This window comes from Opisthorchis viverrini (assembly GCF_000715545.1).
Source record: "Opisthorchis viverrini unplaced genomic scaffold opera_v5_37, whole genome shotgun sequence".
In the NCBI taxonomy this organism is placed as follows: Eukaryota; Metazoa; Platyhelminthes; class Trematoda; order Opisthorchiida; family Opisthorchiidae; genus Opisthorchis; species Opisthorchis viverrini.
In genome coordinates, this window is record NW_008751693.1 from 1671515 (window position 1) to 1698436 (window position 26922).

The following is a 26922-nucleotide window of genomic DNA, read 5'->3' on the forward strand; positions in this document are numbered from 1 at the left end:
CTAGTTAAATTTATCTGTACATTGTGTTGGTGCATGTTCCATTTCATATTCTGATATGAAATACCGCCGTTTCGTCATACGATCGTCTTCTCAAACTGTTCAGTACTAAGTAAGGGATTACTTATTGACTATGCTTTCGCTTTTGAATTGCATATCACCGCGTTATTCGGGAACACAATTTGAGGCATGGCCCAGCAGGATCAGGTGACCATTTAGATCGCCCCTGAACTTGTTTAATATTTTCAAGCACAACACCAAAGATGTATAAGACGACGAATCTTACTTCTCAGCCTCATAGTTTTGGCCTCCATGCTCATCAACTTATTCGCAACTGGAACCCATTCTCTCCGGAAATCGAAACCTTATTCCCCCTTGTTCAAGAAGAGTACTTAAACCCCACATGCATTTGTTGACTAACTTCTGTGCACATTGATCACATCCGTAATCATCGATTCTGATGTTCTATCTGTCACGATGATGATATGTCCCCACCCCCATATGCAAAAGAAAAACGCAGTTCTTCCCCCTTGTCCGATATTTGGAGTTCATGGAAATGCTTTTAGTTGAATATCAGCTTCAGCATACTCTGAGCTGCCCGCCAATTCACCGATCCTTTGGTTTTTCTCCCCAGATTCGCATTTCAGAATAATCCGGCACTCCAACCTCGTGCTATAATAGTACTTGGCTGCATCTGCAAAGGATTTACCGACACCGATATCAAACAGCTGTTGCGTATCATGTCTCGAGCTCTGGAGTCATACGCAAATGAGTTGGATATGGAGAAAGATCTTCGTCATCGGACTGTTGACACCGGTCAAGCAGGTATGATTGATTCCGTTGAGTTCTGTTTCCGTGATATTTTACTAATCTCATAAATTCCTTTGGTGCTTGCTCTTCCTGTTGGACTGGGCCGAAAAAAGGGTTTATGGTAAATGAGGCAACCTGCTCGGTGGTGCTAAACTGTTTCCGGCTCGTATCTTTTAAGTCTGTCAAGCCTTACACTCTACCTATCTCGCACGTCCGTCAAGGCGTTTCACATAGGTCCTTTCCAAGAACTGTTGGCCTAGACCTAGTGTGTGTCCTAAAGTCCAATTCGTACATTTGCACTTTGCATTTATTTCCTGTTCGGTATTGTTTTATATGTGCGTTTATGGTCGATATGTCAAGCCTTCTGGGTATGAGTCGTTTGGCAGTATGAGTACTTGACCAAGGTTGACGTATACTAAAACGCTTGAATGCATCATACAGCCATGAATCCTCATTGAAAATCATCAACAGTATGCATCTGGATACTCTGTGAGTAGCTAGAGCCCCACAGACTGCGAGATAACAGTTGTATAATGTCACTCAGCAAGGGGTGGCTGGTCAGCAGTATGCTATGCTATTTTAATGACACCTAATGTACCATCTTATTTGACCACCGATACTTATTTCTTCCCTAGTTGCCTACCTACAGTTGCGAATTTCTGGATTGATTCTGCTATGCAATATCAGTCCTCGATAAGAAACCGAGAAGCATCGTATGAGAACCATCAGAGGTGTGAAGTCACGAATTTCGGGCGAGATCCTATGTTTCCTTGTTTGTATATTGTATATCCCATGTGTGTCGGTGGAACAAATGCCTGATAGTGTTGAGAAGCGGTACCGAAACCTCGGAACTCTTGCGTTGAATTCCCTTAACCAAATTTCTCGTACAAACAGTGACTCTGAAGTGGGCCTGTGCAAGCGATCAGCTATTCAACATCCAGGTTCTGATTTTCACCCTGAACACACAAAACCTAAAACGTGTCTGCCTGTCTGTTCCGATCACTCTTTCATCTTGGTATCCACATTCAAGACCTGGTGGCTCGGGTCTACTGCGTGCGTGGCTTTGTAACCCTCCAGTTCCTACCATTTGACTGCCTTATGGTTTTGCCGAAAGTACCACTGACTTTAGAACTTTACAAAACTGTACATAGTTGTTTTGGTGCAAGCTGTTCTTGACTAATTCATGCTCAGTATTCAGTGCTCCATATTATTTTTGACTGACACGCTCGAATTCGCTCTCCATCAGTTTTGGTTGGGCTGATGTTGAAATTCATCATTCCCATTTATGGATCATTCCTAGTAGATATACCTGACAAACCCTGTGAGGACCATGTGCGTGCGTTGTATCAGCTGCCTTGCTTTTAATGCCTCATTTCAGAACTCTATCTGATTGAGTCGATCATCATGTGCCTGACCCGCCTATTACCATTGTTACCCGCTAATTCGGCTACTCATCTACCGCTATTTTGGGTTGCCTTGGGAGTACTACAACTGGATGAAGTGTCTCTCTATGCCGCTGGTCTCGCTTTGCTGGAACAAAACCTTCTCACTCTGGACGAGCACGGGACGTTTGAACAGGACGTGAGTAAATCTATTCTAGTACTGAACAATAAAACGGAAACGGTTCACACATAATTACCTAGGAACCTGCTCCATGCATCAAGCAAGTCAATTGGTGAAGCTGCACTGTAGTCAACTGACTCGATGTCTTCTCCTACCAACTCCTCTGACCTTGGCCAAACTATTTCTCTGCTGGCTCGCATCTTAGTTTGGTAGTCAGATAGCTTCTTTATGTCCGGTACCCCATGTGCACCCTATTCGACATACTGAGGTATTTCTCCTTCTCAAGTTGATGAACGGTTCGTGCACCGTAATCTTGTTTTAACCGGATGCGATTTCCCTTAGCCTGATAGACCTGTTCATGGTATTTAACGGTTCGATTTTTAATGTCTAAAGGCATGCTGAGTGTGCATGCGGTAAGCAGGTGACTATAATATTCTTGTTAAGGCATTCAGGTGTTCTGTGGACACAGATGAAAGGCTTTAAAGTGAGTACCTGAAGAACCAATAAACCACTGAGAACAGCTTCAAAATCAGACTCGTGAAAGTGAAGCAAGCTGTCAGTAATGGGTGAGAAATACAACACCATTCAGTAGATATGATGAATCACCCGAGATTTCTCATGGATCAACCATAGGCACAAAAGTTAAACAGTCATCGAATGTGGAGGAAAACGCTGAATATATTCCGAAGTAAGCTAGCAACGTTAATTGATTCACCCTCAAAACTACTGAATTAAAGAAGAGAATTGTCACATATGAGCACGATTTTGGTATGCTCTTGGTTGCTTCTTCACTTTTCGTTGTTGTTTAGTAGGTTATTTTTCTGTTTTGTACACATCTAAATGGTACTTTTCAGAATACAGTGCCTTTTTTATTTGACCGCACGTACGACAGCAACAACTTCTACAATACGACCTTGCAGTTATGCTTGTCCTTTTTTCTCTTCGTACTACAACCGAATTCTCAGGCAAGCTGTTATTGAGTTATTTCCAATGTGTTTTCTTTTGGCTGTTGGTCCAAAAGTTAGCAACATGAGTAAGGAACTACTTGGAGCAATAAATAAACCGGGTGAGAAGCAGCTGTCCGGTTTAGACCGGTGGTACAGCGTTAACACGCTTCCCTTGAATCTCAGGCGACCGGTGTTCGAATCCTTGTAGAGACAACGATATGTACTGTCGGTGAGCTTTGGTATTCTATAGAGGAGAATGTTGGTAGCTCAGGTAGCGTAGATGGTCGTTGGCTTGTTCGCTGAGCTGGGCAATTTGGTTGCAAACGTTTCATCACCAATCGAGGTGACATCATCAGTGCGTAGTTGTGCGTGGCGGTGGGTTAGTGGTTGTGCACAACCACTATGCGCTTAGTCGTGGCCACTGATTGCGTGACGCTGAAGTAAGTGGTGAAGATTGCTGACCAAAGGGACGTGCGACCGATTTTGCTTCATCCGCTGATTGGTTCGGAACCAGGACATTTATTTTCAGGATTGTATCCTGCTACCAGCCAAGTCTCTTTGGCTGGTGGTTATAAGGTCCTCTACGAGCATCGTGAAAAGGTTAGGAATAATAAGTGACTGCTCTGAAGTAGTCGAATTTCCAGAGGAATTTGTGTGTGAGCTAAGCGGAGGGATTGTACGAATACACAAATTTGTTGTGACTCTAACTACTGTTCTCGTTATAAGTAGCTGTTGTATTGATACATTTCTGGAGGTTCCATGTCCACCACTGTTTTGCGGTCGTAGGCACTGATTTTCGGCAGATGCTCTTCTCACCCTCTGTTTCGCTAGGTTCTTTCACCCCACAGTACCCATGTTCCTACTATCACACTCTTTCACGGTACCTTTATGATTATGCTATTTGCACCAGAAATGTGGCAGACTGACTTGTTCAGGACAATATAACTCGGTACCATCACGCTATGTTTGAAACCGGTTAAACGAAATGTTTTATGGTTCCAATTAGATTGTTTTATTTCTACTCCCGTGTTTCTCGCAGTCCTTGCAAACAGTCATGATGCGTTGTCGGGAGCAGTTTATCCTACAGTACAAACAAATGGACCACGCCGTCGGTCTGAGCTTCCGGGACAGCTTCCACTTCGCCCTTGTTGGTCATCTTCTTAAAGGGTTCCGCCATCCCATACCCCAGACTGTGGCACGGACTATCCGCGTTCTGAACACACTGCTCAGTATTGTGGCAAAGCCTTTGAATCGGTAGGTCTAACGATTTCAGTACAGTATTACTGTTTCGAAAGTGCATGACTACATGTCTGCTCCCTAGATAGAGCTAACGAGGAGCGTCGTAAACTTAGCTTATTTGTAGAAATCCAAGTAATTACCAATGAAATGAAGGAGGTCTTCGCCGCAAAGTTGTTTATTGGAGGAACACCAACCAACTGAACAGCTACAGACTAGTAAACAGCGGAGCAAAGCTCTCATCTTCTTGAACGCGTCTTCCTGAACTTTCCTGGATATTCATTGACTGTTACTTAAATGCAAGCGAATGCTACAAAGCGAATCCACAAACTCCGTAATAGATCCCACTTTTCAAGAGACCTGAAGCGGATTTACGAGAGGGCGCTACTCGCATGCCTCATCAGTAGTATCCACCGTTACCAGTTCCTAATTTGCGGACTTTAATCCTTTTCTTTCCTTAAGAAGGCCATGTTAATTTTCTGTGTAATATTCTGGTGTGCGTATTATAATGACGCTTCTAGCAGTTAATAGTTCAGATTTCGGAATATACTTAATGGTCAACTCCCTCGGTTGCCACAGAGTGAAGTCTGGTGTATCATTTGATCCAAAACTTTTGTGCGCTCCCCTAAACTGTATTGATGCAGGCGGTTCCCATATATTCGACCCCACTTGGGGATCACAATTATGGCATAACCCGCTTTGCACCCATGTGAACCAGAATTTTTGTTTACCCATACTCTATCTTACATCCTCATGTTTGAAATTTTACCGTTTGTTTGACCAATTTCAACTTTCAACCAACGGTAGCTGTTCTAAGGGGAATCGGTTCAAAAGGACCTTTAAAAAGGGTCATGAATGGTTCAGAAACCCGTTTCACCATTGATATCGAGTTGTACCCGACCATCATAGGAACGCTCGACGACTGGCACTAAGTCCATAAATGGCCTCGTCTTTCAGTATGAGCGAATTTCCTTGTCAAAACTGTGACCTCTTATCCTAACTGTCCTCCCAGTGCCCAGTGTTGCAGCAGCCGAAGTTAAACCTTTCGATGATATCCTCTCCGTAAACTTCGTTTCATTTCTTGTCTCTTTCTCCTGTTTGGTAGTGCGTGATTTCATCAGATTCGATAATCGCTTCTCGACTTATTTTGGTCCGCGCTACCTGGAACGTACATTTTGATTCCTAGCTCGATAAGTTTTCAGTAGTGTTTCTCACCATCTCCGAATGATTCCACCTCCTGTTGACTATACACTGGTTATCCTGTGCTTCAAAATGTTCTCAGTTGCAAAAGTTACATGAAGCGCAGGGTTAAAACACTCCGAGTGTTTTCCTACCTCCGTTACGAGTGTGTTCACTATTCACTTGGATATGCCATGAGTGTAGTTACCCGATTCTAACTTTTTCAGTGATTCAATTCAGGTTTTGTTCATTTTGCACCTTCCATGCGACGAATCCAACTCAGTAACACAATGTGAAACGTACATAATTCATCCCTTATGTTCTAAAATCTTTCTACAGCGACAAATACCAAGTGACGAAAGACAGTGTAGCTTATCTGGCGGCTTTACTTCCTGTCTCTGATGAAGTTCGGAAAAGATGTCGTTTGAAGTTCAGGGTTCCCGGTACTTTGGCCGGGCCTGGTGAGCATCACTCTCCGGGTCTTCATGCCCATGGACAGCCTAATTCGCCCTTCGGTTCGACCGCTGTTGGCGGCCCACCACCGAAAGGCTGCACTGCAGCTACTAGCAACCTTGGTGACTGGTGTGGTTCAACCGAAAGCCTGCATGAACTGACTAATTCTGGTCGGCCCTGTGCACAGCGCACACCCAGTGCAGTAGGTTTGTTGCGGTCCTTGCTACCAAACCCGGTCACGAACACCGTGCTTTCCTCCCGATTTACTCGACTACGTCAGGACAACCTGTCAAATCTGACATTATCAACAAATTTGGGCGCAGATCGCTTTTCTTCACATGCCGTCGACCACCATGGACAAACTTATCGTTCGTTTCATGGACGACATGTGGAAGGGGTGAGTTTTCTTCTACCAGGTCGGACATTCTGATTCGAAATCTTTTTCCGTTTTGAAACGTTCACATTTCACATGAAAGGTTGCACACCAACTGTGGGATATAGATTATTCAAGGTTAAAGGCTGTCTGCATGTAGATTAATTCATAGGTTTCTCACTTTAGATGGCAACTCTGTGTGAGAAAATAAGTTGGCTCCCGTGATATCTCATGAAGAAGTAGTGGAAATATCTTCCCAAAGGTAATGTTCACAACACCACACGGATTTCGCTCCGAGATGCACATCTAGTCTCCGCTCAACCGAGTGCGACCATGAAGACAGCAAGAAAAATAGGAAGAGCCTTCGACCTAAATCGTTCTCTCGCTGAGTGGACCTTCATCCAATTAAATCCGTCTGTCACGGAGTGTAACGACGCTAATGTCACATGCCAATGGCTACTTTGATCTACTATTGAAGGTTTCACGTCTGGTGGAGTTGCTGTCATGTGATATTGTAACATCGAAACTATCCCATAAGCCATCATAACCAGCTTCGGTATAAGTCCATTCAACGGACTCTGTTACATCATGTGTTATCAGAAGATAAATTATCTGGAGCTCTTCCCTTGCTTACATCTTTAGTTGGTTTGTTTTAATTTGTCTCAGCCCCGTCACGCTCTGCACCGTCAGCTGGGATTTCAAGGGATGCCTGAAGGTTTGCGATCTCGCTCGATCGATAGTTGCCCGTCAACAACCTCAACAACGTCAGGAATGTCAATCCCGGATCAATTTAGTCCCAACAGTGGACCGTTTATAAGTCCACCACTCCCAACGGGGACCCTGGAGCCCGAACATTCCGCTTCGTCTCAGCAACCCGGATCCGGACACTCAGCACAATTAGAAAAGAAAACAGGAGACAGTGTGCTTCTGGATCCTGAAATCCTTACAGAAGAAGCTACACAAGCCCTTACGATTGCTGTTCTGGTCAGTTGTCCGTTGTAAAAAAATGGCTATCCGTTTTAAAAACTGAAAAAAAAACACGCAACTGCCTGCATGATCTAACCTGTTTTTTTACATCTCATGCATCTTTCGTAATCGGTGCGTCATGCAACCTAATCAGCAAAGGAATTTATCGCCGATACCAATAAGGTATACCTCTGCACGCTTTTCATCTCAATGGCTGGCTTATTGCTTTTGAACTGAATCCCTCTTTCCATCCGTAACTGTTATCACTTGGATGTCATGTTATGTTCCGAGGGGCACATCCGCGGATATTTGATTATGGATATTTTGAATACTTTCACGATGCTTGAATCTATTTCTTTTGTTGCCATATTTTATAACAGTACATTTTATTCACGTAGCTTTTTACGCTTGTTGTGTTTTGAATTCATTCACTAGCACGCAACACTTTCACTGTACAGATAGTGAAATCCAATTCTCGATCCCAAGTTTCAAAGACGAGCTTCATTCAACCTACATACGAGCACTGGATTCGAGTAGTCTGATCGCTGTAGTTTACTTGTGAGTGGTCTCGCACACGTGCAGGACCGAAGCAAACTTAACCGCTTGATCAGCCAGCCACCTCAAACTCAGGTGAAGTATACGTATGCGCCATACTGCATGTTGCACCTTACAGTCTCCCTCTGAAGTTTTAAGACGTACACTTCTCAAGACTATCTTCAAGAAATAGGGCTTCTCAGCTTTCCCTTCCGCCAACTAAACCTTCATTGATTGCACTACGTTTGCAATGTCGAAACATCGAAATGCCACCTCGTGATAGACTTTACAACTGTCTGAAGTTTGCATAATTTGCACGATGCCTGAAAAGAACGTCCAAACTTTTCCTCCACATAATTGGTGGTGATTCGAACCTTTAACACTTTCGCCAGTCCAAATGGGCCGCTGTTCAGGTTATACCTTTCCCAAAAACCTACCTTGTGAGTCCACGTCACCACTTCTACAACAGGGTGATAACCACGGTCACCCTGTCATTGTTTTGTTGTCTTCAGTGATTCGAGTTGTATTGCACCTATTCCAACTTAGCGATCAAGCAACCAAATGAACATCAGTAACATCAACGTGTAATTCACCGCTAATGGGCGCCACTACTTTTCAAAAATATTCTCCTTTTTTTACTGAATGCTCTTAGGCATAACTGTGCCCCTTGTTGTCGTTACCTGTTGAAGATTGATTTATTTTCCATTGACAGACTACGCTCGTTCGATACACAACAGATGAAAATGAATCGCGTGTATTGTACGAGTTTCTGGCCGACGCTTCTATGGTCTTCCCACGCGTCTTCCCCGTAATGTAAGTGTATAACCATAACATGAGGCGTATATTCTGTTCCATTGTTTGAATGTTTCCTCAATCAAACACCAGGTCTTGTCACTATCTTCGAGGATTAGGTTTACTTGTAAGGCCTGACCTACTGAGGACTTTGTAGTGCGGGTAGCGAAACCGCTATACTTCCTGTGGTTTCCCTGACTAAATTTTTATCGTGTACCCTATGTCATGTGGACAGAACTTTGCAAGGTCAGTCCCTTGGTTATCTGCCTACTTGCAAATGGTATCCACACTCCTGCCACTCGAATAACGATGCGGTTGCCCTGGGCATCAAAACTCCTAGATCATTCCCGAAATGTCGTTCTACTCGGCATCTGAGCTTTGGGTCGAACCCTGTTACTTTCCTAAGCTTAGTCATAGAACATTGGACACATGCAAGTGGCCTAAAAGTTTGTCAGTACACCAACGCAGTTAATACTTCATGAAGGGGGTCCAGTCCTTGCTGCAGCATACTTTTTTTCTTTTTGACATTCTTTTGCACAGGTGAACTCCAAAAGCGGAGTCTTCGAATCATTTTAAGTTTTCCATACCTATCGTACGCCCAACTAGGTATACTGTTTTCTCCAATTCCCTGAAACTGTTACTTAGTCCTTTTCTCAAGTCTTAGGACTATTCTTACCGCTTTTTTAATATATCAAATTTATTACGTCACGTTTTCATTCCTAAACTTACTATAGCCATAGTTTACTGGACTCGAAGATCAACTATGTGCTTACCCACTGTCACGATCAGAAGATACTGAGCGCGGTTCAAAGCATAATTCAAAATGTAATATCTAGCGGTGAAACTTCGGTTCAGCAGCTGCACTATCTACAAAGTGAGTCTGTATGTTCTGGTCGTATTGTCGTCAGGATATCTCACATAGTTTTGTGCCGAATAGTTGTGTATGTTCGACACGTGCGTAACACACGGTGCGATGTGAACTTTTCCATCTTGGTTGTTTTTCTTTGTTCGAGCCGCCCTTCCCCGTGAATTCCAGCTAATTCCAAAGCACTCTAGCACATTATGACCGTATCCTTTATGATGCAGCTTACATTTTAACTCAGTTAGTCAATAACAACCCTGATTCGGCACTTCCTATAATAACAACCAGCTACATTGTGATATGTCGAAAGGGAAGTGTCACTGAACTAGAGCCACTGATCCATAGGCACGCAGTTATTGTCAACGAAGGTAATAAACGTATCCACTGGGGATAACCAATGAATCCCCTTCTGAAATTCCCGCACTGGGTGTACCCTTAGTGAACACATACTGCTGCCATATATGCGTTCACTTCAACTGTGCTAACCCATTTCCGGGTATCCATTTACCACTTCACAATGAGTAATCATTGCATCACCCATTTGCGGCCTTTATCTTGTTTCTTCTGCCAACATGGAGATGACTGGTGATCTATAGTTCGGAGGAGACAGAGCTTTGCTTTGTGTGCTTTGCGAGCCCCGCAGGACACTTTTGAGACAACTGTAGATTTTTCGTGTTATCTAGTTCTTGTCATCCATAAAGTATCCGTTTATCAACCTTAGTATATTCCTCTAAAATCCGAACATATCAAAGGCGCGACAGATTTGACTGCAGACACCATCCTGGACACCCCGACACCGTCACGAGTTCACACTGAAACATCTGTAGTTCCCTGTCGCTACAGTTTACAGACAATTCATGGGTTTATCGGCATTAAAAACCTGTAGGTATTGGCTGCATACTTCAGTCTTCATGCAACTGAATTAGGGTATGATTAAGGCCAACTTTGTCCCCGAGTTTGCGGCTTCCAATGACTCGAAGAGCATCACCGCCCATCGCTGTAGAGTCGTAAGCAGTCAGAATTTTATAGTTCTTATTGAGCAGGTTATTATGGAAACATAACGACAAAAGCAGAGTTTCACAGGCCAACTTTTCAATCGCCATAGCCTTCATGGCGAGCGAAATTACTTGGATTACAAAGGACGGAAGGAACAAGGATTGACCGGTCCTTACTGACTTGTTCTCAACATTCAAGGGGCTGCTTGATTGCTATCACAGTGCATCAACTATTCAACCTTGTTGAGAAGTTCCGTTCTTTGGGACCAGTACTTGTTGATTCTGGAGATTCTATCCATGCTGTAAATTTGTCGCTTAGATACGGAATGCAACACATCGTGCAAGCCTCATGAAAAGATTTTGAAATGGAAGTTTTCAGACACCTTATGAACTCTTCGTGGGCTTATCACTGAAGTCCCCACCAGACTTTGCAACACTCCTCTTTTTACAAATAAAAAGGACAAAACCAAGCCTCCCTGCCGGATGGACAATGACTTTCCACGTGATGCACGTTTCTCGCTTTGGCTCCTTCATGATTCGCTCCGCGCCGCAATCTTTGTAGTGTAAAGTCAGAGTATTACCGAGTTATTTCGATGTATTTTCCCAGGAAGCCTCTTTTAACAAGCCACTTGCCGAATGCAAATAAAAAACGCATACTCATGCTCCAGATTGATCCATGTTGTTTCCGACCGCTTTCCTGCACATGCTACCGAACAGAATAAAGTAGTCTGCTTTGGTTTCCAATTTCAGTCACAATCGGTATATGTGATCATACTTTTGTCGCTTAACCTGTGTTTTTAAACTTGCGGTAGGTACTAATTTTGGGTATCTGGACATATGTTCACAAACCTTCTGCCCCTGTGACGTGATGCTCGTATGTTGTTCCGTGTTCTTCTTCCAAAGGTATCGGTTTCGGTGGACTATGGCGATTTTCGGGACACTTTTCCAAAGTACGTTTCTTCCCTCTGTTTTTTTGTCTATTTTCTCCCTTTGGTATTCAGCGATCACGTCATTCAGCTCCATCTTAAAGTACAATGAGGAAAAATTGGCCAACTTTGAGGAAACGAAATATAATCGGTGCTGGCGATGTCAGTTGCATCCGTTTTTTACACTGACAGAGATGTAGGTGTGGATTTTCCATTTTCAAGCGTGGAATTTAGATGGGTCGGGAGTAGTCTCGAAGTGTGCGAAATGTTTCAATCTGTTAGCTGTTGAACGTAATGGGACTCAATGGTTCTTGCCACTTTACCTTACAGACAGTCTCGTGTACGCACACGCAATTCACTCATATCCTTGCGTCACATCAACTGCTTGTTTTGTGTATCTCCTCAACGGATTCATACTGAACGTACTTTTGGCCACACATCACGCGGTCACACGTGTTGGCTGGCTCTTCGAGCAACGACTTCTCAGATGGAAGATTCATTCATCGGGTAAAGTTTATTCTTCCATCGAGCTACTTATGGAAGTTTTGTGGTGTAGGGACATTCGGGTTTTGTGGGGTTTTGTGAAGATTTCGTCCTGTAAGTGAGGACAATCCATGCTGAAAAGCCGAGAAGTCCCGTGATTGAAGGATGAGTGGCGCTATATCCTGTCTAATTGCGAGTCAATCACAATCCTGGTCAGCCGCTCGTGACCGAAAGACTAAGTGTTCAACTACTAGCCAGGAGGTCACGGGTTCAAGACTCTCCGGAGTTTCGTGAAATGCGCACTGCTGATGATTCCCAATAGGGATGAAACGGCTGTACGGTGCTCCTGGCTATTCAGCATAGAATGGCTTCACACATGACACTCAATCATTAGCCCAAACAGACGATTGTAAATAGTATGTGGGAGATTTTTATAACTAACAAATGTAATCTTACCGAACTGGTCGCGGCACAAGAAGGGAATTTGTGTCTAATCAGTAATGATCGGACCTGCCATAGCGTGCTAAAAGTGAAAACCTGTCTAATGTTTGATGAACAATAGGTGTGCCGCGAGCTCGCATACAAGTCTGATAAAGTTGCACTTGATGGAACTTCCACAAAGTTGCAAAATTCCGACTTACCCAAATCGCTATTCAGTCAGTCATGGCCGAACACCACAGTGTGCGCCTGTTGACCGGAGAATAACTCCCTTTTCAGGATGATATCTTTTTTGAAATCCCGCGAAATAACTTAGGTTGCTTCCCGAAACACGCTCATATGCACACTGATTTACTTTTGAAGGGAGATTCAACTGGATCTCAGCTGAATCTCTCGTTTATAATATTCCTAAACTGGATCTGCTCCACGAGGACCTCCTCATGTTTCATTTCGTACGGTGTTTGAAACGTCGCAGTATATTTGCTTGCAGGAACACTACGCATAAAATTACTGTCGAGGAGTTTTTGGCAACCTAATGAGTAGTGTTCTTTCGAAGGTCACTTGTTAAAGTTGTGTTTTCCATTGGCTACCGACAAGGTGCATTTTCTTATGTAATAACATCTCAAGGTAATCCTTCTTCACCGTTATCCGGCCACGAGAAACAAATGTTTGACGGAAAGATTAGTTTCTTTCAATTACTTCGCGATACGGTCGGTGGGTAGTACCCAACGACACATACATCTCTTTTCATGTTCGTCTTTCGAGACTATAAACCCCACTCATTATTTCCTTTGCCTCAGGTAGGTCAGATGAAGGGCTTATAGCACCCTTTAATGAGTGAGTTATCACACTACCTCATTTCTGCAAAGCACTTGCGCAACTCGTTGAGAATTCATTGCGTTTTCGTTCGGTTTCTGTCGGCTACTTTCCACCGTTCGCCAGTTTCAGAAGCCTAAAGGCTTTAGACCATTTGGTGTCTGTAATATAGACCCGATCGATACGACTTCTCGTTCAGCCATGTATTCGGGCACGTCGTTAGCCACATCGAATTGAATTCACGCGGTGATAGTTCATCTCTGAAATTAGTTCCAAGGAAGTTTGGGCGCTGTGAGTTGTCTGATTGCTGATGACTGCACAATGGGTATGTTAAATGAAAAGGTCTGATATTTATCCAGAAACAGCCGACTGATGTGGAAAAACTACCCATGCAGCTAGCTAAAGACTGATCAGTATACTGTCGTGTGCTGTATGTAGTGTGAAACTCGTATACCCTGGCAGCTGTGTATGTTGCGCTGTGTGCATGCTGGCCTTGGGACTAAATTGTCAATTCATGAGCGGTCTGTCGTTCTTCGGTTATCTTGGTAGAATCAATTTGTTCGGACCACATGGCAGACAACCTGACACCATCAGACCCGTTAACTCAAAATGTCATGTGAATAGCTACTGTTTCAAATCAGTGTCTCTATACATCGAAGTTTAGCCGCAAGATATGAATGTCGTGCAAGTTGACCCGATAGTCCTCAGCTCAAGTAGAGTGCGACCGTTGATTCACGTTCCGGTTTATTTAGATCAGAGTTGCCCTAGAGTTCCATTTCTGTTTATTGATTCAATGCTTCAGTTATCTGCTAACTTGCCCAATGTAAACAGCCACACAATCGATACACTCAGTTGTGGTGCGGTCATCGGAATTAAGTGGGTCGTTGCAAACCAGTAGTTTCGGCAGTGCGATTGTGTTGTGGACTTTAAAGCTGGAGAGTGAGCAACAGATACTTTCAGATGTGTACTCTCGGCACAGGATCCGCACCGTGTCTCGTCATCGAAAGTTAGTTGGTTTACTGTTTTAGCAAATCATGCAGTTTCATAATTCTACTCACCGTGTGGCGTTGAAGTTGCCTCATTGTTGTTGCTAGATTCTTGGCACAATCAGTGCAATCCACAATCGATCGTAGTGGAATGCGTCGTTTGCGGTTTTGGTAGACCGTCTTTTTCGATTTGGAGACCAGACAAAACCACAAGGATTTTCCTAGTGTGGGTTTTATGCTTCGAAGATATTGTGATACTTGCAGCTTCATTTGCTTTTTTTGTCGCTTGACGTTCTTGCTATCGATAAGTATGTATAATTCTCTGGCTAAATGGTTAATTGTTTCTTTCCCATAGTCTCTGCGATTCATCACGGTTGTAATATTCTCTTGCCAGCTGACAGAAGGGACAAACACTTGTGATTACACTGTCCGTTAAATTTCGTTGTCCCCTGAATTGTGTTCATCTCTTTACCTTTGGTTTTCCCATCTAATCTATTCTAGGCGAATCAGAACTCAGAGGCCGCTCAGCTGTTTGTCAACTTTCTGGAAGTACTCATCGACTCCCATCTCCCTGGAGAAGATTTGCGCACATCTTACACCCCAGTTCTCGGTCTCGGAAGTACGAGTCGGGCGGGAAATTTATCAAGCTCTTCCTCACTCAGCCTCTCCAGTCTGCATGGGCCTCTCGGAGCGGACCCAGTGCTGAATAGTACAGATGCCGAAATTCCTGTGCCTCTCTCACCTACCTTAGTTGCCGTTCCGTGTACCGTCCCGACCGATCGGGACGATGCCATATCTCCAGAAGCGATACCTGTTGCCCAGGTTGAACATGTTGGCGATTCCAGAAAAGAAGTTTGTGACTCTCCTGCTGGAACAGGAACGGTGCATCAGCCCCCTGAAGTGAGTGTATGATCTGTTTCTTAGTCATTCTCATCCTTATTCGCCCAGGAGGCAACTGTTTGAGATAAGCTGTATTAAGCCTTAACCACAAACAACCGTTATAGGCAGGGCCTGGGGACGAGTGTAAACTATCTGGCGGCTTTTTGTCAATGACTATCAGTCTAATGACTGTCTATATTTTCGAAGACTAAGTTGTTCTTGGACATCGCTGAAGCGTGATGTCACGTCCACATGGTGTCTGTGGAATTGTGCATCACACTCTATCGCAACTCAGTTTCATACCTAGGTTGCACACAAAGCGATCATAGTACACCTTTTTTCTTGTAAAGTGCACTTAACTCCGGTCCAAGAGCACGATTTCTTTTCTAACCGTTTGCAATAATTGCCCTTCTCTGGGGTACGGACTCTCTCCGGGAAGTATGAGACTCCAAATCGATGGAGCAGGTCATGGGTGAATTGCACGATAACTGTTGAAAGCTTCCATTTTTACTGTCTCACGTACTTGAAGACTGTTGAGCACATTCAGCACTTCGACTGAGTTTGCTTCCTGATATAAAAAGCTGGTCTGCTGCTGCCGATGATGATTCTGTCTCCGCGGTCATTCTCTCCTTTGACAGAATAATGTATAGCTCAGTAATGCGCATTGCAGGAGCAAAGTTTGACTCATCCATCTTTTCACGTCATTGGTTTTTGAGTCTTAATCGGCTGCCAGTCACCCACCTTCGATTGGATCAAGGCGGAGTTACAAGAAAGCCACATACTACTCGCATCCCCATCAGTAGTATCCAGCCCCACACTAGTAGTAATCGTCACAGCATAAGAAGAATATCCCGACACCCGTGTCCGACAGAGTTGTGATGATAGGGTGCGATCGTAAACGTTTTTTAACAGTACCTGTTCGCGCGTCACAATCGCACGTTTGCTCAACTCCATTTAGTTTGCACGGCGGGCGCATGGTGTATGTAGGTTGAATAAACAGAACAGCGTCGAAACGGGCAACTTCTGGTAAACTACGATGGATGGATCGAATTCTAAGCCGATTTGCCAATTGGCTATTTTTCCTTTACGAGAGACAATACATTGCGTGATGTCCTACAAATGACATCACACTTGACACTTGTCCATAAACTCTAGCTTCATGTCAAAGAATGAATCACCACTGGCCTGGGAAGAATCACAACATCTAGTATAACCGATAGATGCAGCTCGAATTCAGCCGGATTCAAGCTGAATTAGTGTGAAAATGAGTGTATCTCGCCAAACTACAATTCGCTTATCATCATCATCAGTCCTGCCTCACCAAATTTTCAAACCTTAGGCATTTTGCCACTCAGACATAAGTGTTGTGGCATGTTTCGAAAGCGACCAGAACATCTTCCAAACACTTCCGAAGCTATTACTCCTTGATCAGTTCCAAGCGCTTTTCAACTAGTCAAACATTTTATTGTTTTTCACGGGTCAACCACTAACACCGTGCTGATCGCTACTTGTGAAGCTTTGATGTCTCCGATACTACTCATGAGTAAAACGGTTTTACTTTTACTTTCCATCAGCGGACGCCGGATAGCTGAGCTAGCGGTAAGGAGGTGACTTCAATGGATCCTCGATCAAGTCATACGTAGAAGGCTTCGAATAATCTCTTTGTCGTTTATTGTCTTAGTAAAAGATATACTGTTCCCCTTAAAATGTGTCATTTCATGCCTTCCGCTCTTAGTTTCTGGGCCCCACCACATCCACCATTTTTTCAACTGTGTAACCGTGTGTTAGTTCCACCTTCAGTTGCAAGCTCGGTGAAACTGCATTTATGCAACAGATCTTTCTGTATCCCCTCTCACTTCCAAAACACCTTAACAATATCCCTTCATTGTTCTTACATCAAACCTCAGTTCCGTCATTCTTTTCACCTCTCCATTTCATCATTATTCTCAGCTGTGTGTCACACCCATGTGCTTTCAAATCAAACATTCTGTCCTGAGCATATTTGACCTGTTTTACCAGTCAGTTGACCCACGTGAGATGTTGCTGCATTTATCATCCTACGGTCTATCGGCTGCGCCAGTCCATCCCCTCGTACTCACTTCACTCGCTTTTTATCGTGACTTTCTGCTTCACCATGATATACTCTTATTTTTTCTGGCCCAATTTTACTGCTGTGTATATCGCACATCCGATGTTTGTTTACCTGTGATCGCATTTCGAATTTGCTTTCATCGTTGTCTTATGGTAACCAGGAAATTTACTCATGTGTTTGCCTATGAGTGACGTTTGTTTCCTCGTATGCTGGGGTTTTGGAGCTGGACAGCGTTTGTGGTTGTCCCGACTTGTAGATACATATACCAAACATGACCGTGTTTCAGTCTCAGTACTTCGGTGAGACCAATGAGTGGTTGTTGTACACTGGTTTCAGCTAGTCTATGATCACTAATAGCTTCTCAGACGTTGAGTGAGAGTAGTTCCCTTTCGAGGTCATGTCTCCAGGCCACTACATAACATAACCTTATAGGGTACCTGCGAATCAACACAATCATCGTATTCTGCTCGATGTGTTCATTTTACAAAGGCATCCTGAAGAGTCCTCTCAAGAAGATAAGGTATGCGGTTCATCATCAAGGTTCACAGAACTTTATCAGCAGGCTTTTCTTATTTTGCTCACAGGTGCTCTGTTGGAAATTCGCCGTTTGTACACCTAGGGTAATCCCATGAAGGTAGACCACTACGGGACTACAGTAGTCTTGCGTAATATGCGAGGCTACATACTAGGTATTCCAAGCCAACAAAAGTTGTTTTGAACTGTCCGGGTCTGTGGTGTCTCGTCTGGGGTTCATTGCACTTGGTAGAGCTTCTCAAGAGCGAAAACACCAAAGAAGCGAAACAAATCTCCCAGTCGCGGTTCTCCCTCTAGCCCCCATATAAGGCACCTCCAAAATGGTGCACTTCAGAGAGACGGAGAGAGATCTCTGTTTACCCAAAATATGGAATACGTTGAATGTTAGACACGAAACGTCTAGCGAGTTGGCAGCATCACCGTTCTGGTATGCACAGAATCCTTGAAGAAATGGCGTCCAACAGATCTGTCTCGCAGGTACGACCATGTAATGAAATTATCTAGTGTGAGACACTCGTTTTTCAGCTAAGTATCAATTCCCCACAGCATATAATTCTGTCCGGACCACACCCACGGGTTGTGTGGAATTTCTAAACAGCATTCACTTGGCTGACCACGATTCCATCAAACGATCGTGATGAAGAAGAGGACTAAGCACCAGACCTAGTATTGGATTTATACCCTCTTACTCTTATATCACTACCAAGTACAACTGATTAAGTCAGGTAAGAATTTATCGACGTCTACCTTCTGCTGCTCCTTTCAACCCCGGGCAGATGTTTAGGAATACTTGGTATTGATCACTGTCACTCTATAGGCAGTGACATAATGTTAATATTAAATGTTATTCTACGTCAAGCAGGATACATGGAAGGTTCGAAAAGAACGGTAAAGTTAACTGTCTCTGAAAAGCCAACAATCCAGAGGGGCGAATGTTTTGTCCGGTCCCTAGGGCGACCGCCTTTGGAAGGGACTACTGCATGTAGGCAGCTATTTTACTTCCTGTGCACATTTTTGTCGGCCTTCTCTTAGGAAAATAAGACACTCCATGGAAGTAAAATTGTTGTCTTTATCTGACAGTTAACCAGGACATTACCTATTCATGAAAACCCCTGAACTGCTGTACCCACTAAATCCAGTAGGAATCTCCGTCAATCTGTGACGCATTACAACTTGCGGGTAAAAAATACGTGTGCATTTCATGAAACAGCCCGTGTTACCAGATGCTGTTCGTCGTACATGCGTTTTGGAGTGGATACGACGTCGGTCGGGGGCATCCGTATTCAACCCGCCACTTCACTTTGGTCATATCATCCAGTGGCGCCAGATACCGTTNTGCTTCTGGAGCACTCTTTCCCTGTACACTCTCGAAATATTATATTCCTCAATAGTCTAAGACTATGATTAACGCTTACTCGTCCTGTTCGTCTTTGCTCTTCTTGCTTCCTACATCCTCCAAACTTCTAGATGGGGTTTGCGCGCAATTCCTTACATCTGATAATCCTTACAAGAAAGTCCCTTACACATCAATCGCCTGCTTGATTATTGAAAACATTCTACCCCAAGATCGGGGGCGAGATAGCTTAATGGTTAGAGCGCGAAGGTCCGTTGTTCCGACCAGACCACTGCATCTCGACCTCCTCTGCCTAGGCTTGGGCAACTTGGCAGTATCCCACCCTTCGTGCTTCCTTCGGGTGGCATGACAGCTTATCGCCGAAAGTGCGTTACCCAAACGTCAGCGTTTAGAACATTAGGACTTCAGGATTCAATATGAGCACATTACTCATTAGTCTTCTATCATTCAAATGGCGTCCGAGTGCTTCACATCATGCATTCAAGGGTCAACCAGAGGCACTTGTCTGTTACACACGGGTCAAGTAACGACACGTGGTTTCAAGCCTCAAAGGAAGGCTACAGTTTACATACTTTTTACTCACATGGCCCATAGGGTTGCCTCTCGGTTTTAAACCAGCTTTAATTTTCCGAAGTACTTAATCGGTGCACAAAACAAAACTTCTGCACTATGAATACGGGAAGGAGAACCTTGGTCATGACTTGCACCCTTTATGCAGTAATGCATTTAAAATATGATCTGTACCGCAGCTTAATCACCAAAGAGAAGTAATACCAATGCATCTGGCCATTCCAACTTTCGCCCGAAATTCCGCCGTTAGCACTTTTTCGAGAAGGACTCCGATACATTCATGCCAATTTCCATACGAGCACAGAAGGATTCTTCTACGGTCAATTGCTCCATTTCGGGGGTATTTTCGGGTCACCTCAAATATATACCCTTAAGACAGTCCATAAGGGAAAAATTCGGAGGAGACGGATAGTAAAATGGTGATGACCATTTTTTAGACTCACTGAGGTCAACCTACAGGCTTGTGAATGTTTCGTTTAGGAAATTGTGAACGTGGTGAGCACTGCAATACAGTGCTCCATTCTGGAGCCACACTAAGTATCGCTCAGGAAACGTCATTCCGTCCGGATTCGGAATGAACTAATCTTGTTTAAAATATCATATCTCACTTACCATGTTATACCAATGTTGTCGAATCTTGTGACGATATTCTCGAAAAAATATGGATCCCAACCGAAACCACTAACTGTGGTCTATGAACGGGCCGGACGCAGTCTTATTGAGGCCGGAAGTGAAAGGTACTGCCCTGGAAATCCACGTTCCCAGAAAACAGGGCCACAACTCCTCCCTTAGCCCTGAATCTCCTTCATTCAGTTAACAATCAGTCTTCTACTTGACTGAACCATTCCCCTTTCTCACAATTCGCCATACTGTCCGCTGATTGTTAATCTGGTGACAGAGAATCGGTTGGTGTGGGTCAAAATGAATTGGTGATATAGTTCGTGAATATATCCTCTAGGCTTGTAGTACAAAGTGCCCAACAGTAACCTCTTCTCCTATGCCACCTAACCATGGCTAGTTCGTTCACCATTCGGATATTGGTGACAGCCTAGAGCAACTCTTGGTGCGATCAATTTCCTTTGCCCCGATTAAATCTGACGATAAGTTTCGAATGACTTTCGGGTGGGCTGGCTTATCACCTTCAACTTGAACAGACCGAGTCAGCGATTTGACACCACCGCCATCGGTCTCGCAATGATGTCGCTGTGTAGGCTGCTGATACGATGCGCCAGCAAACCCGAATGGATCGGCGCAAAACTCCCAAAGACAAAATGACAAATAAGATTGGCTTTCTCACCTAGTTATTCGGGTATTTTCACCAAGTTCAGCAGAGCGCCACGTATACTCTAATGAATACATAGGGATACTGTGACCGGCACTCTAAATCCCGAACCAGACTTTCAACACTGACGAGGTTGCAGCAAACATATATATATTGGATGTTCTCGCTACCAATGAATTGATAGTAGTAGAAATGGAGTGTAAACGCCATTCACAGCATGCGTTTTCATGCCACAATTGGAGCAGGTTTGACGGAACCTAAGGGACTACGCCTAACTGATAAGCCCCAAAGAAAGATTAAAGTGGCCGTAACCTGTCAATGATTTTCCAGCAAACTTATCGAGAAAATCACCGCCTTTTGGAAACGGCGATGTGCGCAGCGCGCACAACGCATTGCGTGCACAGCTGAAGAACCGGAACCCCATTAAATAGATAACTTAGCCGTGAAATTCTGAAGCGCGTTTTGAGACCACATTCTCACCTAATCAGAAACGATACCGGCAAATGGCAGTATGCTCATCATGACAAGGCCTGGTGGAATTCGATCCAGCCATAGCGAATTTAGTCAAGAAAGTGCGAGTCTTGAGGAAAGCTTGGTGCTATCGATCTCAGTTTTGCTTAGGTAGCGTGTTCGACTGGTCTATGGATGTCTCACAACGAAATTAGTGCCGCTACAGCCTTATCTGAAACTAATGACTTTGAAAACGGAGGGGGTTCTTCAAATAGCCTTAGTGACCCAACCGAGCCGGTTGTATCTGGTATTTGGCGACCGAGTGTATACAATGGTGCTGTATGATTGACACGGTTACAACGGCAATGAGGCTACGCGGATTACAGGATTACAGGACTACATGTGCGACACGGGCCGTGACGGGAAGGTCCGCACGGAGGACTGTGGAGAAATATGGGTGGACTGGAGTTCAAACAATACATTCCTACGGACGGCTTTCTTTGTGTGTGATTTTCTGCGGGATTTTGGTGAGAAATTCGAGGTAGATGTTCGGTAAAGTGCCCAATAATACAAAGCCTAGCAACGTATATCGCAAGGACACTCAGCAATGCTGAATCTGAAACTGCGATCTTCTGTCTCAGTTGCAATCAATGCATCTGGAATATTGTTGGGTCATCTGCGCCTGTGCTGTGATCACGGAGATGCATTCTTAGTCCTGCTAATCGTCGTAGCCAGTTCACGTCTGGTCTGCGTTTAGGGTCAGATTCCAACAATGTTGTTACTCGCCTTAGCTTTAAACATAAGGCTGACTTGATTGATTGAACGTGTATTCTGGCACCACGGTTACTGAGTTTTTTTCTTTCCAGCTACCGTGGTTGTTATATTCTGTTATTGACGTTCGAATGTTGTTCCTCGTGGCTTTACTATACAAGGGCTCTAAATTTTTGGTCAATAATGACTATTCCCGCAAATGAGATGTCGTTCTTCTTCACGATTTCTATTATAATGTGTAGTCTCAGCCTTCAGTAACTTGGGTTGGTGTGGCACACTGTACCTATTCATTCCAGATTCACTTCGCATGCAATTTCAAAGTTCACGGTTTTTCATCCAGAACAGTCACAATAACTCTACTACCAACCCACTGGCTTGGTGTCATGGCAGTTGGTGAACCAAGCTTGCCGCCCGATCAGGAACACAATAGGTACGTAACTCTACATTACGCAAACTCTACATTACACAAAGTAATGGATAATTAAGTGCTTGAACAAATAACTAGGTGAAAAGGGCAAGTGAAGCGAGCAGAACAAGCTACTAAATCTCCAAAACGTAGAAATTGTGATGCCAATGAGACTTCCTCCAATTAAAATCAACTGATTCTGAGTTGCCAACTGGACAACTACCCACCTCTTCAGAAGAACATGCTTAGTGAATGATTGTGGCATCCCTGCGGAGTAGAGTTCGTTCACACCAGCCTTTGAAGACTGGAAGGATCCCTTGATCACAGTATGATGATCTTATGGAATATTTGTAATTTACTACTCATAAGGTTGCTGAAAATCCATCGACAGCCCACGACCGGTTTCGCCCTTCTTGGGGCTCATCAGGTAGGCGCAGTCCCCGGGTTTCCGTCAACCTTATGTTCTACTTCCTTATGAGTAGTACATTACAATTATACATGTATCGCGATATTCCAAATATCGTAGCGACTGAAACATGAGGCGGCCTGGTGCAGCACATTCGGTTGCCTGAGAACATCATAAACGAGAAATTCAGCTGGGTTCCAGATGAGTCCTCTCGAAAGACCATATTAGTTTGTAGATGAGTGTATATTCGCCAATCTTATGGAACACTTCTGAGCGATTCGTGAGTCTATGTTTACTTGTTTCGGGCACGCCTACTCTGTAAGATTTTTAAGGTGAAGATTTCGCCGCAGGGGCTTCAAAAAATTCCTTTAGAGTTTGAAAAAAGCATGTACTCTGTGAATGTTCAGAATATCCTTGAACTAACTCGCCTATGTCGTGGTTTTTTATACTGCAATGAACTACGGAGGTTTCTGTCAGCTGGATATGTTTGGATATGTTTTGAAATTCGGTGTCACCAAGAACACAGTGTCGTTTTTATTCGAAATTAGGTCACCGACGAACTAGATTTCAAATAAACGTAATACCCTATTCATAAGATTGCTGAGGAATCCTTGGAAGCCCACGAACGGTTTCGTCCTTCTTGGGGCTATACAATGTATCGTGATATCTCAAATATTGTAACAACTGAAATATGATGTGACCTGATGCAGCACATTCAGATGCTCAAATACACCGTAAACAAGAGATTCAGCTGGGTTCCAGGTGAGTCTCCTTTCAAAACCGAATCTGCATGCAACTGAGTTTATTTCGCTAATTTCGTGCAATTCGGATTCAGGTAGAACTCAGTGTTGATGAAAAACTGTGCCTACTCACTGAAGCCCAAGATGAGCGAAACAGGTCACTGTCTGTCGAAGTTTTCAACAGCCTTGTGAGTAGTGTACTACGTCTATATTTGTTAGTGTTTATAGAGTAGACTAGAAAACCGACTTTCATTCGTTCTCCAAAAGAGTGACAACAAGTGGCGTCCAAGCTCTGACAGCGCTGTCAAACCTATTTCTCATCGTGTAAGAACTAAGGGGTCTTCTTTCGAAATTCCTCACTTGTTGTATCCGTTTCAATAAACTTAACCTCTTTCAATAGCCAAGGGATCTTTAACTTGAATGTTGCGATGAAACAATAAAGGTTCGTGCCGTAGTTTGTCTGAATATTATTGGGTGCAATTTGAGACATATCCAGATGACAAGGATTTGTGGCTTCACTAATTGGATTGATGAATGTCAACTAGGACCAGATAAGGAAATCGGTTTGTCAAGAAATACACTCGTTTGCAAATCAATTTGGTTTTCACGAGAGACTCAACTGGATATCTCGTTTATGCTATTCTATAACTGAATGTGCTGCACACAGGCCGCCTCATGTTTCAGTTGGCACGATATCCGAAATATCGCATTATTTTCAGCAACCTTGTGATTAGTTTTCATAAAGAAAACTATTCACTAGGTGGGTTCTCTAAGAGTTTTCAGAACCCGTCTGAGTGGTTTCCTTTATGAGGTTGGTTTGTCTTAAGATCATCAGTCATTGGCCAAAACCGCAGGAAGAACTGCATAAGAATGACAAAGTAATTTCACAGCATGACTGCCACCACTGACATGTACCAATCACTTGGTTTATCTCCGTAGCGATATAAACCTGACTTAGGTGACGGATGGCGGTTATCGGAAACGACGTCATAACGACGGACGTTACAGAAAAGCCGTTTATGCAGCTAATAAGTGACGAACAATGAGCGAATTGAGTTTGAAACGATGAAAATGTAGCGGAAGAGTACTCATAAATTAGCGCATTCCAAACCACAACGTTTATTAAAATAAAAAGCAATTAACAAACATTCAGAAAATACATACCAACTTACTTGTCATTCTCACCATTCACATTCACATAACAAGTGTTTCAGAAAGAAAAATCCCATTATTTCGTTCAGGAAACTTGTCCGCATACTGCAAACATAACAAACTGCACGCATGAGTGAAGTGTGGAGACCCAACGGTCAGCTGGGTGAGGGGTGGCGGCCACGAATAACCAAAAATAGATTGGAACTGTGGTGCGCGCCTAACGAACGAATGGCGATGGTTCGAGGCCATCTCGGTGTTTCTGAAGGATACCAAGAAGTAAACTACTCACAAGGTTGTGAATTTCATATAAATTGGGTTCAAGTAGCTTATGAGGTGGACGGAAACTCGGGGACTGCGCCTACCTGATGAGGCTCAAAAAGGGCGAAACCGGTCGTGGGCCGTCAAACAGTTTTCAGTAAACTTGTGAGTAGTTTCCTTTATGTAAATATACTGCGATATCTCGAATATCGTGCCAACTGAATCATGAGGCGGCCTGTGTGCAGCACATTCAGTTGTAGAATATCATAAACGAGAGATTCAGTTGAGTCTCTCATGAACACAAAATTGATTTACAAATGAGTGTATTTCTCGATACCAAGAAGTGCTGCATTTCTATGTAGAAGTTTGCTTTCAACGCTCTATAGTTTTTTTGAAAAACCTTTGATGTGTATGTGAGTATCAGCCGAGAAGAGTGTTAAAACCAGCGAACACTACACGCACATACACACACACACACACACACACACATTTGAACTAGTCAGTCTGAACAAGCGACCTGATTCATGCTCACATGATATGACTGGTTGGTTCGAAGGCTCAAACGTGTTTGACAGGTAAGTTTTCCGGTTTTGTGGACTGAATGGCTCGAATGCCATGATTTCTGTATCACGTAGTCCCAAGTTTGCTTGAAAATCGTTAGATGGCATTCGAATAAACACGCCGATGCAAACTAACCAAATCTTTCTCTGATAAAACCCGGAACTATTATACTCCTTTACTCTGCTCATCCCCTTTGTAACCCCACACCTCTTTGAGTACTAACCGCCTCCAATACAACCTGTCTTGTTTTTTTTCTAGCTAAATGCGAATAATTAGGAGGCACTTTCAAAAAACCAGCGGAGAAACAAGTGACCATAGATTTTTTACAGCAACGTACACAGAGCGTCAAAAAGGGAAACTATAATACTTGAGTGCTACCTACGATGATGTAAGTTACCAAACAAGGAGCGTCAAATCACTTCGAAAACGAGGTTAGTGTATAAAATGAAGAAGCCACGTCCAAAGTCACGAAGGGGAGTCTACTCTGTTGAACCGACGGAGTTACTGTATTAGCATTAATTGAAGCCCTGTCTTTATGAGTAGGTTTACACGAACCATATATGTAAGACACAGTCAAATCCAGAGAAAATGCTTCATGAGCTACATAAGCGACTTTCGAAACCAACCACGGTTGTAAAACATTCACTCCAGAATGTTGACATATCCGTCTGTGAAAACTGTGCTATGTCCAATACATACAATAAACTCTTAATTTAGTATGGAAATAATCGGTGTTGATATTTCGTGACTTTCTTTCGAACTACCTAATTTAGTGAATTTTCTTTTCTCCCGGGTTGCCTAACTTAACTGCACACTAGTTTCACCAACGACAATTTGTCAAAGAACAGTTGAATAGCGCTGCCCATCTTTGGTTATAACTCACCATTGCTGACACAATCAACTGACCTAAAGGACTAAGTCCTACTGCTGCGACTTGTAGCACTCGTGCTGACTGTCCCGATAACAAGCAAAACGTCCCGCGTTGTGGCACGAACCATAGTCAATGGTTCCCTATCATTTTTTCAGGGATCTAGTGAGCTCTTCCATATATTTTTCAGTGGACACTGATGAGGGAACATGGGTGGGGCAGACTCAACTACAAACAATGCAA

The 26922-nt window shown here is 43.6% G+C and overlaps 2 protein-coding genes across 2 annotated transcripts in view; one reads left to right on the plus strand and one right to left on the minus strand.

Moving 5' to 3' along the window:
- T265_02851 (hypothetical protein) overlaps positions 1-22274 on the plus strand; it is a gene marked incomplete at both ends in the record, with an annotated part of 83005 nt that extends 60731 nt beyond the window's left edge. The window contains 8 exons of the mRNA XM_009167195.1: positions 632-822; positions 2186-2388; positions 4357-4571; positions 6072-6582; positions 7225-7542; positions 14858-15256; positions 21912-22058; positions 22098-22274. Coding sequence (XP_009165459.1) covers positions 632-822; positions 2186-2388; positions 4357-4571; positions 6072-6582; positions 7225-7542; positions 14858-15256; positions 21912-22058; positions 22098-22274 — 2161 coding nt within the window. The remainder of the gene's footprint in view (positions 1-631; positions 823-2185; positions 2389-4356; positions 4572-6071; positions 6583-7224; positions 7543-14857; positions 15257-21911; positions 22059-22097) is intronic.
- On the minus strand, positions 10615-10824 carry T265_02850 (hypothetical protein; the record flags this gene model as incomplete). The annotated part of the gene is made up of 1 exon (XM_009167194.1): positions 10615-10824. One exon carries the CDS (start codon positions 10822-10824, stop codon positions 10615-10617), a length of 210 nt encoding a protein of 69 aa, XP_009165458.1.
- Positions 22275-26922: the final 4648 nt, after the last annotated feature.